This window comes from Thalassophryne amazonica, chromosome 16, assembly GCF_902500255.1.
Source record: "Thalassophryne amazonica chromosome 16, fThaAma1.1, whole genome shotgun sequence".
NCBI classification, from domain to species: Eukaryota; Metazoa; Chordata; class Actinopteri; order Batrachoidiformes; family Batrachoididae; genus Thalassophryne; species Thalassophryne amazonica.
In genome coordinates, this window is record NC_047118.1 from 29,690,730 (window position 1) to 29,710,149 (window position 19,420).

Below are 19,420 nucleotides of genomic sequence, written 5' to 3' on the forward strand. Positions count from 1 at the left end.
ATAGAGCCTTTTCCTACCGTGGTCCGGCTCTTTGGAATGATCTACCTGCTGTTATTTGGCAGTCTGACACGGTGGAGATTTTTAAATCAAGACTGAAGACCCACTTTTTTAGACTGTCTTATCATTAATTTTTTAATCTGTTTGTGTTTGCTTTGTAATTTCTTTTTATTCTACTGTGTTTTATCTTTTAACTGTGCTTTTCTTGCTTTTAATTTTGAATTTAGATTAATTTGTGTTGTTGTGAATTATGTGAAGCGCCTTGGTGCGACTTTGTCGTGATTTGGCGCTATATAAATTAATAAATTAAATAAATTAAATTAAATTTTTAAGGTTTTGTGAGCACATGCTGTGCCAGGCAGCAATGCATTATGGGTAGCATAAGGTAATCTCAGACGTTCACGACAGGACAAATGCATTTCAGACACTCTGTTCAGGGTCCACAGATAACAGCATTAAACTCTAGTGCCTAAAACTCTCGTGAATATATTCTCTGGGGTTATAGACGTTAGTGTATTTGCGTTTGTTAAATTCCACGCATCTTAAATGTAGCAGACATGGATTATCTGGAATTTTGTTTGACATTTTTTCAAGGCCGCTACTGCCATCTACTGGCCAGGAGTGTTCATGGCAGTATTAAACGTCTGGGTATATGGCTGCTGTCAAAGTGTTGGTATTGTCCATTGTCCAGGCGCTTTTTGTGTGCATATATTTGTTAACTTTGTATTCTAAAACTACGGTTAGAAGTAATTCCGACTCATCAGTCCACACGAACGAGGTTGGCGCTATGTTTTTAGTTTTTGTGGAAGTGACGACAAGAGAATAAGGCTCCTTATTGGATAGAATTTTAATCAGTACCGCCACCCAAAGGTTTGGCAGACTAATTACAACACATTTATATGGTTCGATGTGGATGGATTTTTTTTTTTAAACAATGTAGTGTGGATGAAGTTTTTTCCCCAAACTGAAAGGGTAAGATATTCGGTTTTACAAATACCCGACAACGTGTGTACATGGCCTTATGTCTGTGAAAGGCACTATATAAATAAATTTACTTACTTACTTACAAATATTGAGTACACGTTTTACAACATCATAAACGTTTTAAAACATGCAATTGCGATGACACTTCCAGGGCTCCGTAAAAATGCCTGTTTTTACAAATAAAAATGGAATATTTTACAAAAGCACATTTATCTTTAAACCAACACACGTCACATTAACGTGTTGGTTTACATAATGATTACTGAACCAATCACTGTTTAGCACTTTTACCCAGAATGCTTTGCGGTCTGTGTTTGTTACAAAACCTCAGAATTAGTGCCTTATTCAACATTAAAAGATATATGTTATATTTTAACTTTGTACAAATGACAGAATTGACATTAATGGAGTTATTCTATCAGTATTTTCAAAAAACCATAAGTTAGTATGACTTTATTTTTCAAGACCTCCGCCTGACCGGAGTGTTGAAATTGAAAGGTAGCTGGCCTTATGACTGCTCTCAGTGTGTCTCTGTTGTGGGAGTATTGTTGTAAACAAGAGCTTCCAGCAAGAGCAGAATGTTGAAAGAAAAATGATTATGATTAGTAAAGAATTGATTTTGTGGGTGCTTAGGATTTGTTTGTGCTGTTTCCTGCAGGAGGCAGCATGGTCTTGGTTATTCTTTAGGTTTTTTTTTTACCTCTTTTGATGCTTTCAAAAGTGATCATGTTAAAAATCAATTTCAGCTCTTTAATAACTGCAAATGTCCCATAGACAACACCGTAATTTATCGATTATCAATTATCTGTAACTTCCGATACATTTTTGGGTGGTTTATCGGTTTATCTTTATCAAACATAACTTTTCAGTTATCTTATTATCTGTTATCAAAGTTAATGTTTTGGTTATCTGTGCCCACCACTGATTCTTTGTTCGTTTTTGGTAATTTTAATAAAGTTTTAACCTGACACTTTAAGGTGTGTCAAATCTTTTGAATTTTTAAGAGAACTTCTGAGCTGAACTTTTCAAATTAATAGCAAATTTACAGAAAAGCGACTCTCCTTTTCTGTCGGCTATTTTTGTTTTATTCAGCGCTTTTAAAGTTTAAATTTTTTTTTAATTCACAAAGATTTTTAATCTGGCTTCAACAAACTTTTTAAAACCTACCAGAAACCATTTTCAACCAACACCTTCCGCCTCTGGGGTCCTGCAAGCTGACGACAGTGCTGATTTCAAACCATCAGCCATCCTGGCGGTAAAGCTGACACAAGCCTTTGGGATCGCCTGGGAAGACCGCTGAGTTAAACCCTTGACCCAAGTGAGCACAACGGATGGACGGATCCCTCCAAACCACCATCTCACGGACCAGCTAAGCAACCCAGTTAAATGTTACAGAAAAGGGTTTGCTGTCAATGGAGACAAAGTGACCTTTTAAACATATTCATATGTTTGTTTTATATTTTTCTTAATAATTGGCTTCAAATTTCATCATTAAATTCTAATCAGATTAATTCACTTAAAGTCTTTAAGCTCTATTTCTCCGTCTTTCAACATCTCATGAGTTAGTAAGAAAATTGTTTCCATGAATGAACTCATTTAATCACTGTCCACAAAATGCCAGTAAACTGTTCATTTCTATATAATTGTAAATAAATTGTAAATATTTCTGCTGTGGTTCATTTTGTGTTCAGAAGGAAACCCTTGGTCAATCATATTGTGAATTCAGACTTTCAGACCAGAGACTGATTTATTTGAATTGAGACTGATTAATTAATTTAAGACTGACAAATTAATGAATGTTTAAATTAAAGTACTTATGCTATAAATAGGTGGTGCCCAGAATAATAATTAAATAATAAGTAATAAATCCTAAATTGTTAATTATTTTGGTGACTCATCAGATGGGGCCCAACCCAGTCTAATTCAATTTTGGAGTTTAACTGCTTATTTACATTTTTATAATGTTGCGTCCCGTGTGGAGGCTCTAATAAATAGTTACATCTTTCGGTGCTTCCGTGTGAGGCGTGGATATCTGTAAATTTGCTACATGTTACATAAGCCTTGCAGAGTCTCTAATCACCTGCTCCGTGGCCTGCTGTAAATTCCTAATGTTACCCTCGCTGTAGAGCTCTACATATGTTCGCAGACAAGATGGTGGCACCTTCCCCAGTAGGGTGGAGGCCGTCTGGTATCAGCAAGCCATGGCGGCCCCAGAACGAAGGTCAGTTATCAATAAAGCTAAAACCTTGCTGTCTACAAAATTGTGCCAGCCACCTATTTAATGATGTCAGCCTGCTAAATGCCTCATCAGTACCCCAGGAGGGGAGGGGACCAGAGACTATTAATCAATTTGACACATCTTTCTGGCAAGGTCACAAGTCCTCTCTATGTCCATTTTGTGACCTCTGAGTGCTTCATCCTGACATCATTGGTGCCGATGTAAATAACTATGTGACTATATCTCATGTCATGTTCCTTAGTCTGTCTTCCCTTCTGCAGCGTCAGCACCCTAAGATGGGATGCAGTGTTGGGAGCTCTGGCCCCAGGAATACATTTACCATCAGCCAGCGTCTGTAACCTGACTTTGCAGGTGATAGAATCTGCTATCACTAAAGTCCGGCGTTTCGGCCTGGAGACAGGCGTGGAAGTCACTCGTGGCCTCAGAGAATTCACATCAGGCAAATCCAAGGGGGAGAACCGATTCACAGTTTGCAGTGTGATCGGGGTACCACAATCAGGCACCAAGCAGATTTAGTGAGAAAGCCACTAAGTTGGCAACACTGAATGTAAACACATGCAACGCGAACTCACCCATGCACAGCCCTGTACCGAACCGAACGTCCCATACCGAAGCTGTTCAATAGAAATACATGTACCATTACACCCTTAATATATACGAGGTCTGTCCATAAAGTATCGTACCTTTTTATTTTTTTCAAAAACTATATAGATTTCATTCATATGTTTTTACATCAGACATGCTTGAACCCTCATGCACATGCGTGAGTTTTTCCACACCTGTCGGTGACGTCATTCGCCCGTGAGCACGCCTTGTGGAAGGAGTGGTCCTGCCCCCTCGTCGGATTTTCATTGTCTGGAAATGGCGGAAAAATTTATCTGGCTTTCAGTGAAAATTTTACGGGCTTCACAGAGAATAAGGACTTTAACTACAGCTTTAAGGACCCCTTTAAGGACGGTCGGTGTGCCGCGCTGCGAGCTGCGGCGATGCGGCACAAACCACTGGATCATTTCTAAGCTGATGGCTCTGTGGATACGAGACCGTCGTGTGCTCTTTCCAGCTCTCCACAAGTTCTTTTATACTCACTCGACTGGTAAGCACTGAAAGCCGAGATAGACATGTCCCAACTTGTCCTCTAACACTCCGAAAGGGAGGTGTTCCTTTGTCTCGCTTCATCAGCGAATCGGTCGTGACGCGCGAAGCCTCCGCGCGGCTTTCCATGACAAAATCTCTTGTTAAAAGTGAAATCTGCCAGAAAATGGCTGATGTCCAGGTCTTGTGATAACCAGAGAAAGAGCACACGACGGTCTCGTATCCACAGAGTCATCAGCTTAGAAATGATCCAGTGGTTTGTGCCGCATCGTCGCAGCTCGCAGCGCGGCGCACCGACCGTCCTTAAAGGGGTCCTTAAAGCTGTAGTTAAAGTCCTTATTCTCTGTGAAGCCCGTAAAATTTTCACTGAAAGCCAGATAAATTTTTCGAATGGTTTCTAGGTGCCAGTCTCTAACAACTTCTGAAAAAATTCTGATGGAAAAAAAGTCCTTTTCATTCCGCCATTTCCAGACAATGAAAATCCGACGAGGGGGCGGGACCACTCCTTCCACAAGGCGTGCTCACAGGCGAATGACGTCACCGACAGGCGTGGACAAATTCACGCATGCGCACGAGGGTTCAAGCATGTCTGACGTAAAAACATATGAATGAAATCCATATAGTTTTTGAAAAAAATAAAAAGGTACGATACTTTATGGACAGACCTGTATATATATATATATATATATATATATATATATATATATATATATATATATATATATATATATATATATATATATATATATATGATGCCATCTTGTGGATATATATGATATTACAGCATATTTTTAGCAAATGTTTAAAATATGATAAATATTATACAGCACATTGAATAGCCGGGAGAACAGATCCATCTTTCATCTTGACTTGAGAGTCTGTAAGGAATCTGACTATTTTATCTCTTAATGACACAAAGACATCCTTTCCCCTGAAATACAGAGCTCGGGCTGGTATGTAGGGTGTAATTATGTCAGCTAGCTAGGGATGCACTTGGCCATGAATAATTTCAGAAGTTGGTAACAGATCAGACCTCAAAGAGACATTGTAATGTGGTTGAAGTTTTTGCTTCCTGTCAAAATTCTGGCAACAGGATTTTGAACTATTTGGAAACCCCTAATACTGGGCTGTGGTAAATCAGATTATAGGATGCTGCAATAATCCAGTCTAAAGGGCACCAATGCATGGATCAGAGTCTGCCTCAGCCATAGACAGGACGTAATGAATGTTCGCTTTGTTACGAAGGTGGATCAAAGCAGTCCTAGTTATTTTTCTAATGTGTATAGGTCAAAATAAGAATGCAACAGAAACGTTCAGGTACCTCAGTCAGGGGACGGTTACCAAAAAGTAGAAAATGTCAGGTACTTCATTTCTTTTAAATTGATCATGAAGAAATCCTAAGATTAGGGCAATAAACAAACACACAAAAAAACAAAACAAAAATAAATAACAAGCGATGAGTACTTTTTCTAGGCATTGTCATATAGATTTTTCCAAGCTGTTTATCTACACAAACACAAATGAAGGTCTTGTTGTTGCTGTCAGCATAAAGTCAAGCAACTATTTATTTGCTGTAACTCAAATAGAATTATCTTGTATTTGACTCTTCATATGTCCACCATGTATCACTGCAGTGAGTGTGTGATTGCTTGGTTGTTGGACAATCCTCTGCTGAAGGCTTCAGGTTTGTTTGCTCCTAAGTTTGTCATGAGTTGTATTTTGTTTGCTCCATCACAAACTGAGCAGCACAAGCAGATCAATAACCAGGTCCAAGGGTTCAAAGGTGGCTTCAGCAACTGTGTTTGAGTCTTGAGAAAACCTTTCATCATGCAACCTGCTCAAAATCCGTAAAGAGTACATTTAAAGTATACATTGCTTTCTATGAATGGGGTTTTATATTTAAACCTTTGGAACCAGTGCTTTCAACAGCCGGTCTGCTCTGCTTCAACCTGATCCTGTCAGATTTCAGAAGCTAAGCAGAGCAGGGTCTGGTTAGTACTTGGGTGGGAGACCTCTTTGGAACACCAGCGGCTATGTGTGTTTCTCCAGCAAACTGGAGTTGCGTCAAGAAGGGCATCCGGCGTGAAGCTTGTGCCAATTACCAATGCGGATCTGGCTGTATCCGCTATGGCGACCCCGAACAAAACTGGGAGCAGCCGAATGAACAACAACAACAGGAATCAATGCTTTCAAAATCCAAATCATCCTTTTTTGCTGTCCACATTCCAATGTATATTGTGTATTTTTGGCATGCATTCATTTTCCTATGTAATGTTTTTCAAATACATGACTCCTACTTGACTGAATTGTATAATCAGTCACATTATACATTATTCATTCATTCATTCATCTTCTACCGCTTAGTTCATTAAAGGGTCGCGGTGGGCTGGAGCCTATCCCAGCAGCCATAGAGTGCGAGGCGGGGTATACCCAGGACAGGACGCCAGTCTGTCACAGGGCCACAAGCAAACAAACAGACACACCCACACACACACACCTACGGACAATTGAAAGACACATTATACATTATTTCAGCCAAATTTAAAAATGGACATTTAGTCACTGTGATCTCGAGAACATTTTAACTTTGAAAAAGGATTTTTTATCACAGAGACATACAATGCATAAATAATCATTTACAAAGTGGCTCCTCGGTTGGTCACTTGTTTGTTTTTGCAGCATTTGCAGTCACCTGACCACTTATGTTCCTCACTACCTTGTTGTCACAGTGTTGGCATGTTCAGTGGTGTCAGGGATTGTAGAAAACCAGCACTGATGGACAGTGGGCAGTGTAATGAGACTTCTGCACCCTGCACAAATCATTTGGCACTATAACCTCACAGCCATTTGGTGGCAGTGTAGCTACACATGTACTGTATCATATGGCTTTGTCCACAGACCGGGAAAGGATTCCGTGACAAAAATAAACTAATTTGCATATCAATTAGGATGTGTTGTAATAAATGTAATATAAAGGGTTGCACAATGTTTTACTGAGTGTTTTCTATTTCAAAATAGCAATGATGTGCCAGATGCACGGAAACTTGATAGGTGCTCACTGGAGTGCATTCATCCACCAAAGCTCAAAGGCTTCCATTTTTTCCATATCTTCTAAATGCATAGGGCTGTGCAAGCTGTACAGCAAAAATGTCAGTCATTCAGTCTGTCTGTCCAGCCGTCCTAACTCTAACTGATAAACAATAGATTATGTCATAAAAACACAATGTGAGGATGAGGTCATCAGTTTGTGGTGATCTTTGGGACACCGCAACAGTATAAACAAAGAACTTTTCCTTTGCAACATCCCACATCCCACTGGATGTGGTGCCCTCCAGCACAGTGGAGTGTCAGCTAACAAGTGAAGCTAGTACAACTTTGATTTTCACTACATGGTCAAATTCAGGACAAAATATACTGTAGAAAGTGAAAGTAAAACTGGAATTAAATCAGATGGAATGTGTGGCTGGAGATGATAAATGAATCTTTCATCGGAAGTGGAAATTTGTGATGGCAATCAAAGTGGTTCTGAATATTTGATATCCATGTTTTGTTTTGTTTTTTTTTTAACATGGATAACAGGAATCCATATCAAAAGTAAGATATGCAGGGCACTGCCACGGCAGCACGATGGCTTAACAGTTAGCACTGTTGCTTCACCGCAAAAAGGTCATGGGATCGATTCCCATCTGTGTCCTTTCTGTGTGGAATTTTGTATGTTCTCCCTGTGTTTGCGTGGGTTCCTCCAGGTGCTCAGGATTCCTCCTACATCCAAAGACATGCAAGTTAGCTAGACTGGCATCTTTAAATTGTCTGCAGGTATGTGTATGAGTGTGAATGTGTTTGTCTGTCTGTGTGTCCCTGTGACAGACTGGCATCCTGTCCAGGGTCGCCTCACGCCCTATGACTGCTGGGATAGTAAGCATTGAAGATGAGCGAGTGAGTGAGTGAGGACACTGCCACCTGCTGGATGTCTCATGACTGTCCATCCTCTGACATCAAGTTATTCATATTTAAAGTCTACAGTTGGTGCAGTGCCTGCATATGCACTTACATGTGCATTGCTTGATGTGTAAAGTTATGAAGTTTATTATTAATATTATTACATCTGCCAAGGATGTAACAAAATAATTGGCATTTATTTATTTGTCAGTCTGTCTGTCTGTCTGTCTGCTAGCAGGATTATGTAAAAACTACTGATAGATTTTGACAACATTTTCAGCACAGATAGATCTTAGGCCATGGAAGAACCCATTAAGTTTTGGAGGTTATCCGAATCAGGATCCAGGTTCTGATCAAGTTTCAATTTACATAGGCTTTGAAGGATTAGTCTTATCAGGATTATGTCAAAACTGCATGGATTTTGACAAAATTTTCAACACAGATACTTATTAGGGCATGGACGACTTCCTTAAATTTTGGAAGTGATCTGGATCCGAATCCAGATTCTGGATCAGGATTTTTCTTTATATAGACTTTAAAGGATTACATCAAAACTACTTCATGGATTCCCACCAAATTTGCACCACAGATAGATATTAGGGCATGGAAGACTCCGCTGCATATTTGAGGTGCTTCGAATCTGGATTGGTGGATGTCAGAAATCTCTGATTGCTCTTGTTAGGGCCCGAGTAGGAAAAAGTCCTACGAGGACCCTATTGTAATTGCGCTGTTTATTATTATTATTATTATTATTTATTATTAGGGCCGAGTAGGAAAAATCCTACGAGGACCCTATTGTAATTACGCTGTTTATTATTATTATTATTATTAGGGCATGAGTAGGAAAAAGTCCGACGAGGACCCTATTGTAATTGCTCTGTTTATTATTTCTGTGTAGGCTCTCAGTTGTCCAGGTGGTTTCCATAGTAGAGAAGCTTGAATCTTCGACTGGACTGGGTTGCTTGACGTGAGGACGTTTCGCTTCAAATCACAGAAGCTTCCTCAGCTAAAATTCTTGCTCTGGTAGTCTGACTTCTATCTTGACTCTTGTAGAGAAGAATAAACCAGAAGCCAACAAAAGCTGGAGTTTTTTAACCTAACCAGACACCTCCTACCGAGAGGCCGACTGCTATAGGCTAGTGACTAAACAATAGCTCTAATTAGCGCCTATTGTGCTCTAGTTAGCACTCTCCTAATGATGGGATGGAAGCCTCCCCTGATGGCTCCCTTGACGACTCTCCCGATGACGTGAATGACTCATTACCATGAACAAAAGACTGAAACTGCTTTGACCTGAGTACCCCATTGTAAACAGGGGACAAAGCGTGTCTGAGACCCGCCCCCCGGTTAAGGCTGGGTTTCAACTGTTTTACAAAGAATGCTTCCTTGACACCTCTCTCAAACCATTTCTTCTCTCTGGCTAAGATTTTAACTTCCTTGTCCTCAAACGTGTGTTTAGTGTCTTTCAGGTGGAGATGAACTGCAGACTGAGGTCCACTGGCGACCTCTCTGCGGTGCTGGTATAGCCTCTTGTTTAAAGGTTGCTTAGTCTCACCTATGTAGTGTTCATTACAGTTTTCCTGACATCTGATATAATACACTACATTGCTCTGTTTGTAACTAGGGATCCTGTCCTTAGGGTGAACTAATTTCTGTCTCAAGGTGTTAACCAGTTTAAAGTAAATTTGGATTTTGTGCTGTCTGAAGATCCTCTGTAGTTTTTCCCCTACTCCTGCTAAATAATGGAGAGACACTCCTTCTTGTCTCCGTCTCCTGTCTATCTGGTCTCTCTGTTTTCTGGGACTTCTGCACTTTGTCATTTTGGGATGATTTCCACAGGTGTATTTGAACTAACTCCTACTAGGGATTTTGTCCAATGCACTTCAAATTTCTTCCAGATCATCCAGAGACGATACTGATCAAAAGTTATCGAAAGCTTTTCTCTATGTCGAAGGGTGTGGCCGCTATGGCACCGCTATTTTGACCCTTCGACATGGAACATTATACTTAAACGCACGACAACCTCTTACAATTCATAGGGGAGTCGCCCATAGGCGGAGCAAAATGCCTCAATAGCGCCCCCTTGAAACTTTTAAAAACCCTCCCCATAGTGGTTTTTTGGAGTAGGGAGATGAAAATTGGTACACGTGTGACTTGCATAGATGTACAACACAGTCTCTTGCACCATGTGTCTACTCCAAACACAAAGTTTGCCATTTTGAATTTTCTTCTCATTTTGGTGTGATTTCCACACGTTGTATTTGAACGAACTCCTCCTAGGGATTTTGTCCAATGCACTTCAAATTTCTTTCACAGTATCCAGAGATGATACTGATCAAAAGTTATTGAAAGCGTTTTTCTATGTCGAAAGGTGTGGCCACTATGGTGCCGCAATTTTGGCCCTTTGCCATGGAACATCAAGTCATGATAACTCCTTCATGCTTTGCCTGATTGACATGAAACTTCACATGTGTGATGATAGTTGGCCCCTCAACAAACCTGCCCCCTCTGTTTGTGCTCTGAGCGCCCCCTAGTGGATGAACATCAACATGTCATAACTCCTTCATGTATTGTGTGATTTGCTTGAAATTTGAACTGTGGGATGAGTGGTTGCCCCTGTACGCACATGCCCACATCTGGTCACAAGCGGAGGCGTTGGCCTGGGTAGGCGGTCGCACGGAATGAGGGCCCGTATATGACTGCTTGCAGTCCTAGTTATTATTCTTCTCACTCTTGAAATCAAAATTTCGGCCTGTTCCCATGCTCAAAAACTCACCAAACTTTGCAAAGTCATCTGGCCGGATCCGAAATTCAATATTTTGGGGGTGTCGCACATGGTCGCAGAGAAATGGCGAAATAGCACCCCCTAGAAATTTTCAAAAACCCCTCCGCATTGTTTTTTTTATCGCAGCCTCACAAAATTCAATACACATATTTAACATGCCGGGGCGCACAAAAAAGTCTCTTCCCGTCATGGTGAAATGTTGACAGGAAGTCGGTCATTTTGATTTTAAGTTTTGATTTTGAGCTAATTTTTGCTATTTTTGGCCATTTCCACTACTTACATTTGAACAAACTCTTCCTAGGGATTTCAACCAATCGTCTTCAAATTTGGTCAACATCATCATGACCCAATGGTGATCAAAAGTTATCAAAAGATTGTAATTAGTTCCAACGGCGTGGCTGCTACGGTTCGTCAAACTTTGGGGAGCTTTTCGGAGCACGCAGTTTTACATCGAACGGCTGTCACGCCCACATACTTAATCGTAGATCCTTCAAAACTTGCTGGACATGATGAGGGCTTGGCCCTGAACGTCTGCATATATTAACTTCCCACCTCCGCCATAGTGCCCCCCGGTGGTAACTGGAAATGATCAGCTAACTGATCATCTGCAGAGGAATGGTCTATTTGAAGAGTTTCAGTCAGGTTTTAGAATTCATCATAGTACAGAAACAGCATTAGTGAAGGTTACAAATGATCTTCTTATGGCCTCGGACAGTGGACTCATCTCTGTGCTTGTTCTGTTAGACCTCAGTGCTGCTTTTGATACTGTTGACCATAAAATTTTATTACAGAGATTAGAGCATGCCATAGGTATTAAAGGCACTGCGCTGCGGTGGTTTGAATCATATTTGTCTAATAGATTACAATTTGTTCATGTAAATGGGGAATCTTCTTCACAGACTAAAGTTAATTATGGAGTTCCACAAGGTTCTGTGCTAGGACCAATTTTATTCACTTTATATATGCTTCCCTTAGGCAGTATTATTAGACGGTATTGCTTAAATTTTCATTGTTACGCAGATGATACCCAGCTTTATCTATCCATGAAGCCAGAGGACACACACCAATTAGCTAAACTGCAGGATTGTCTTACAGACATAAAGACATGGATGACCTCTAATTTCCTGCTTTTAAACTCAGATAAAACTGAAGTTATTGTACTTGGCCCCACAAATCTTAGAAACATGGTGTCTAACCAGATCCTTACTCTGGATGGCATTACCCTGACCTCTAGTAATACTGTGAGAAATCTTGGAGTCATTTTTGATCAGGATATGTCATTCAAAGCGCATATTAAACAAATATGTAGGACTGCTTTTTTGCATTTACGCAATATCTCTAAAATCAGAAAGGTCTTGTCTCAGAGTGATGCTGAAAAACTAATTCATGCATTTATTTCCTCTAGGCTGGACTATTGTAATTCATTATTATCAGGTTGTCCTAAAAGTTCCCTAAAAAGCCTTCAGTTAATTCAAAATGCTGCAGCTAGAGTACTGACGGGGACTAGAAGGAGAGAGCATATCTCACCCATATTGGCCTCTCTTCATTGGCTTCCTGTTAATTCTAGAATAGAATTTAAAATTCTTCTTCTTACTTATAAGGTTTTGAATAATCAGGTCCCATCTTATCTTAGGGACCTCGTAGTACCATATCACCCCAATAGAGCGCTTCGCTCTCAGACTGCAGGCTTACTTGTAGTTCCTAGGGTTTGTAAGAGTAGAATGGGAGGCAGAGCCTTCAGCTTTCAGGCTCCTCTCCTGTGGAACCAGCTCCCAATTCAGATCAGGGAGACAGACACCCTCTCTACTTTTAAGATTAGGCTTAAAACTTTCCTTTTTGCTAAAGCTTATAGTTAGGGCTGGATCAGGTGACCCTGAACCATCCCTTAGTTATGCTGCTATAGACATAGACTGCTGGGGGGTTCCCATGATGCACTGTTTCTTTCTCTTTTTGCTCTGTATGCACCACTCTGCATTTAATCATTAGTGATCGATCTCTGCTCCCCTCCACAGCATGTCTTTTTCCTGGTTCTCTCCCTCAGCCCCAACCAGTCCCAGCAGAAGACTGCCCCTCCCTGAGCCTGGTTCTGCTGGAGGTTTCTTCCTGTTAAAAGGGAGTTTTTCCTTCCCACTGTAGCCAAGTGCTTGCTCACAGGGGGTCGTTTTGACCGTTGGGGTTTTACATAATTATTGTATGGCCTTGCCTTACAATATAAAGCGCCTTGGGGCAACTGTTTGTTGTGATTTGGCGCTATATAAAAAAATTGATTGATTGAAATTGATTGATTGAAATGTCCTATTTTTACTTTAACAGGTCCTGATGTCACATAATTAACCCAGTCAAATTCCTTCCACTTCTAAAAGATGCAGTGGGTGATGAATGCCATGAAGTTATGACAAATGGTGCCCGTGTCGCGGCGTACCAAATATTGCCCATTCGCCATGACATTACGTTCTTCCTTGTTACGGCTTTAATTTTGTCATATCACCATGAAAATTGATACACAGGTCAAGCACGACAACCTCTTAAAATTTATAGGGGCGTTGCCCATGGGCAGGGCAAAATGCCTCAATAGAGCCCCCTTGAAACATTCAAAAACACCTCCCCATAGGGGTTTTTTTGGAGTAGGGAGATGAAAATTGGTACACATGTGTGAATTGCATAGACGTACAATAAAGTCTCTTGCACCATTGGTCTACTCCAAACAGGAAGTCAGCCGTTTTATATTATACGTTTTATATTATACGTTTATACGTTATATTTGAATGAACTCCTCCTACATATTTTGTCCAATGCACTTCAAATTTCTTTCACAGCATCCAGAGATGATACTGACCAAAATTTATCAAAAGCTTTTCTCTATGTTGAAGGGTGTGGCCTCTATGGCGCCGCCATTTTGTCCCTTTGCCATGGAACATTATACTTAAACAGGTACTGATGTCACATAGTTAACCCCATCAACTTCCTTCCACTTCTAAAACATGCAGAACAAGTTGGTGAACATAGGCGATGATCGCCATGAAGTTACGAGTAATGGCGGCGTACCGAATATCGCCCCTTCGCCATGAAATTCTGTTCTTCCTTTTGACGGCTTTAATTTTGTAATATCATCATGAAAATTGATACACAGGTACAGCACAACAACCTCTTACAGTTCATAGAGGCGTCGCTCATGGGCGGGGCAAAATGCCTCAATAGTGCCCCCTTGAATCTTTCAAAACCCCTCCCCTTAGGGTTTTGTTTTTTGGAGTAGGGAGATGAAAAATGGTACACATGTGTGACTTGCACAGACATACAAAAAAGTCTCTTGCACCATGGGTCTACTCCAAACAGGAAGTCAGCCATTTCGAATTTTCTTCTCATTTTGGTGTGATTTCCACACGTTGTATTTGAACAAAATCCTCCTAGGGATTTTGTCCAATGCACTACAAATTTCTTTCAGAGCATCCAGAGATGATACTCATCAAAAGTTATCAAAAGCTTTTCTCTATGTCAAAGGGTGTGGCCGCTGTGGCACCGCCATTTTGACCCTTCGCCATGGAACATCAAGTCATGATAACTCCTTCATGCTTTGCCTGATTGACATGAAACTTCACGATGACAGTTGGCTCCTGAACACACCTGGCCCCTCTGTTTGTGCTGTGAGCACCCCCTAGTCAATGAACCATTAACATGTCATAACTCCTTCAGGCATTGTGTGATTTGCTTGAAATTTGAACTGTGGGATGAGTGGTTGCCCCAGTATTCACATGCCCACATGTGGTCACAAGGGGACGCAGTGGCCTGGGTAGGCAGTCACGTGGAACGAGGGCCCGTATATGACTGTTTGCAGTCCTAGTTATTTATTGTTCTTGTTCTTACCACCTGAAAGGAGGTTGTTTGATTTGTTTGTTCATAGATCAGCCATCAGAAATAAAGTTGAATGTTCAGAATCAAACAATTGTCTTTCCATAGGTCTAAAAGCACTTTATTTATTTTGTGTGTGTGTGTGTGTGTGTGTGTGTGTGTGTGTGTGTGTGTGTGTGTGTGTGTGTGTGTGTGTGTGTGTGTGTGTGTGTGTGTGTGTGTGTGTGTGTGTTTCAAGATTTGTTTATCCAGACCACCTTCAAAATGTAATTATTTCAAATCTAGGCAATGACACAACTTATTCTGAATATTTATAAAAATCCATGAATGAATAAAATGTCTGGACCAATAATTCCAGTGAGTTCCATGAAAATTTGATCATTAGTTTTTGTTATTTTTTAAAATTAAAATCTTAGGTGGATGTGAAAACAATTGATTAAAATTAATAAATAATAAAAATAAGCCCCCCCCCCATGAAAAAAGAAAATCTCTGATTGCATGAAACAAGAATTTTCCCTTGACGGAAAGATGTTGACTTGAAATTCAATGACAAACGGATGCAAGTTGCTGTTATGAGGCGGCGTCTGTGTTTACACCCTCTATAGTGACTGTCGGGTGACGCGGGTATACATTTCCATATTTGCAGATTCTTTGGAAAGAGAAAACAGAGGAGGGCCGGCAGGGGAAAATAATAAATTAAAGCATAGGCATTGTAATTTCTGTGAGCGAAGACTCTGTATCCCCCTGATTTAATCAGATGTAATCTACCTGCTTGGCAGCATTCCAGTCAGATAGTTTCAATTATGCTCTTGTAATGCCACTCGGTGAGGAGGGGGAAAGTGCTGAGCAGAGCACTTTGCAGGCGATTTGCAAATAACAGCAAGGGAGTCTTTTAGAGAAATGACTGAACAGGAAGCCCGAGAGTTTGTTGGAGTTGACAGCTCTCTCACTCTCCGATTTGCTGGCTTTGGCAGTGATGGTGCGTTCCGCACCACACACCGCACAGGCCGCCCCCCACCGCACACCTCTTCACCATGACAGCAGCTGTCGGGACAGCAAAGTGCCACTGAAGGTGGCCTCCTATGGTAATACAGAGGTAATTATTTTTCACTGCAACGCCAGCATCTCGCAAGCAGTCACGCTGGAGTCTCAGGAGCGGCACGTAGAAGTAGGCATCTCGGATCGTGGTGGCACTCTAACTTATTGAGTTAGTAGGATGGAGTCTGGGGCGTGATTTGTTATTTGTGTTTTCCGGATGTGTATTTTGCCCTGATGACAGTGAGCAGGCAAACTGTCTGAGCGATGAGCCAAAGTTAAACCTGATGTTTGCAAACATGCGACTGTACCTTCCTCCTGTGATAAAAAGCCAGACAGACAGAGCTGGAGGACAGCGGCTCTCAGGAACACACGCTAAAGGTTGATAGTGTCATGTGTGACTGATGAAACGGATTGACCCATGGGGCTCTGCTACCTTGTCACCCTGCACAGTCCGAGCATCTGTCTGAAATGTGTCACCCCTGGGCCCAACACGGCTACTCAGGCTATTAACCTCCAGCACACGAGGACAGAAGAGAGCTAAGCCATTCCACCCCTCTCTCTCTGTCTCTCTCTGTCACAAATCCACTGCTCACTACACCAGTGCTTTGTGTCCTTCACTTGTTGACCACTGATCTGAACGGAGGCGGGTCTTCAGACAGAGAACAGAAGCTGCTGCCCACCTGCTGTACCTGAACGGGTGCCGAGCGGGACATTAAATCAACCAGCCGTCACCGTTAACAATGTGTGTCACTGTGTGAGAATGGGCCATAAAAACCAAATAAATGACAGCCATTACAGTGGAGATTGTGATTATGATAATGAGAATAATAAAGGCGATCATCATTATGATGATGATGATAATGATAATACTGTGGTGATGAATTGTAATGAATAAATCCCGACCCCATTTCCCAAATGGTGGGAAATGTATCACTGAAAGAGGCCGACGGCGGTCACATCAAAGCCAAGCAGGGTAACTTCTATCATTCCAACCGTTTGGACTCCCTTTTCACATCTGTATCTCCAAGCATGTCTGCACTTCCCAGGAGACTTAGCAGTTTACATATCACATTCAAACAGCTTTTGTACTCAGTATCTGCCACTTTGACTCTGTCTCCCTTCCCTCTCATTCCCCCTGCTCTGTCTTTCTTCATTTAATCTCTTTTCCCTGTCGATGGCACTAAATCAAGGTTCAATTCAGTTTGTTTTCATTATTTGCTTACTATTGTGGATAAACTCATCATTCCATCATGATGAATAAAAGATGGGATAAACTATATTGTTGACCAATGAGGTTGTGTTTAGAAGAAAATACATCAGGAAAAGAAAACTGCCTCAAAACAAGGTGCATCTGAACAGACAGGCCACCTGCACCCACCGCGAAATCCATCATCGCTGTCACAGATTGAAACAAGTGAAATTTGTCACTGCCATCAGACACGTCATTTATATAGAAATGTCAGCGTGGCATTGGCTTAATGATGGAAACAACAATGCTGAGGGCTTTGGGCCTCGCACTTTGATGGCTGTGTGCAAACGTCACCAATAATGTGTCTTTAGTCTAGACATGTCAGGCCTCTGTGGGATCTATATCCACCCCTTTTTGTCAGTGCCTTCAATCTTCCCTGTTGCTCAAGAGCTAAGTGCAAGAGTTTAATAAGTGGGTTTGTAATGCACAAACTGAGGTTTGACATGATAAGTCATCGGCTGTTCATGGCGTTGGCTTTCTGGCAGTGTTGAAAAATGGCAGGTGCAGAGTAAGTTAGTCAGCCAAACCTCCCGCCCACCATTCTGACACCCTTTGTTTTGCTGTTCCCCTCACCCAACCACCCCAATCCTTCACCCCATAGTTTTGGGACCTCAAGGTACAGTGCACTGTAGCAGTTAATGAGCAGTCTGTATCTTTTCTCTGTTTCCTTCTGGCAGACAGATGATGTGACGCAAACAGAGGGCTCTCAGCAGCTCCAGCTTCAGCACTCAGACTCCTCAGAGAAGCAGCAGCCTAAAAGGTTACACGTCTCCAACATTCCCTTTCGCTTCCGGGACCCTGACTTAAGGCAAATGTTTGGGGTGAGTGCAAGGTCATCTAGACGTAACTACACATTCACTGCACATAGGCAGCTCAAGGGTGGAGATAGATGAGTCTGTAGTCTCAACAAAAAATGGAGGTGATCCGGATCATGATCCAGATCTGGATTATGTTTCACTTTATATAGGCTTTGAAGGATTACGTCAAAACTACTTCACAGATTCTCACCAAACGTGCACCACAGATAGATATTAGGGCATGGAAGACTCCACTAAATTTTGGAGGTGATCCATATCTGGATCTGGATTCTGGATCAAGATTTCACTTTATATAGGCTTTGAAGGATTACGACAGTGAATTTTGAAGGCAATGCAGATCCAGATCTGGGTTCTGGCTCAGGATTTCACTATATTGGCTTTTAAGGATTATGTCAAAAGTACTTCATGGATGGGGTTGGTAAGGTTAGACCTTATTTGTGTGAAGCACCTTGAGGCGGCTTTGTTGTGATTTGGCAGTATATAAACTAAATAAATTAAACTGAAATTGAATGCTCACCATATTTGCACCACAGATAGATATTAGGCCATGGAAAACTCCACTAAAGTTTGGCGTGGATTCGAATCAAGATCCAGATTCTGGATCATTTCTTAAATTTTGACCATTTTGATGATCATCCCAAATCCACTTGGTGGATCTTGACAAAATTTAAATCTCATGTGGCTATTGTACAAAGGTAGACACTGTTAGTGTTGGATCTTGGGAGTGATCCGGATCAATATTCAGGTTGTGTAGCAGAAATATATGACATCACAATGTAAAACCAAGATCAGGGAGACACTATTTTGTTTCAGCTTGTGAATTAAATATCATCTTGATCAGTCGGACCGTTCTGGATCAGCATGCAATTATTGCATTGTGTTGTGGAATCCAGATCCAGGGAAAGTCCGGGTCACAATGTGAATCACAAAACTTTATTTTTATTCCTCGTCAACCAGTGGTGGGTACAGTTCCGCTAATCCGCTAACCACTAATTATCAAAGATAATGTTTTCATTATCAGATTAGCTTTTCAGATAACTTTGAAATCATCATCGGACCAGTTATCTTCCGAGTTTTGGTCCGATAATTTTTAGACAGATCTTTTAAAGTGGTGGCGCCTAGCCTCTGGAATGAGCTTCCCTGTGCCCTTCGTTCTCTGGACTGTATAGATACTTTTAGAAGGCAACTGAAGACGCATTTCTTTAAGTTAGCTTTTTAGCCTAATATTGTATTTTATTGTTTTTATATGTTATTTTTTAGATTATTTTGTATGCCATGTGCAGCGCTTTGTGACCCCGGTCTGTGAAAGGCGCTTTATAAATAAAGCTTACTTAGTTACTTAATGTATTTTTGCAGACATAGTAAACGAAGCTTAGTTATAGACATTTATGAAGTCTAAAATCAGTTGAGTGCCTACCTGTTAAATGTTTTGT

The 19,420-nt window shown here is 41.1% G+C and overlaps 1 protein-coding gene across 1 annotated transcript in view; it reads left to right on the forward strand.

Annotated features, from left to right (window-relative positions):
• rbfox3a (RNA binding fox-1 homolog 3a) overlaps nucleotides 1-19,420 on the forward strand; it is a 1,755,711-nt gene that overhangs the window by 1,582,309 nt on the left and 153,982 nt on the right. The window contains exon 8 of the mRNA XM_034190050.1: nucleotides 17,847-17,990. Coding sequence (XP_034045941.1) covers nucleotides 17,847-17,990 — 144 coding nt within the window. The remainder of the gene's footprint in view (nucleotides 1-17,846; nucleotides 17,991-19,420) is intronic.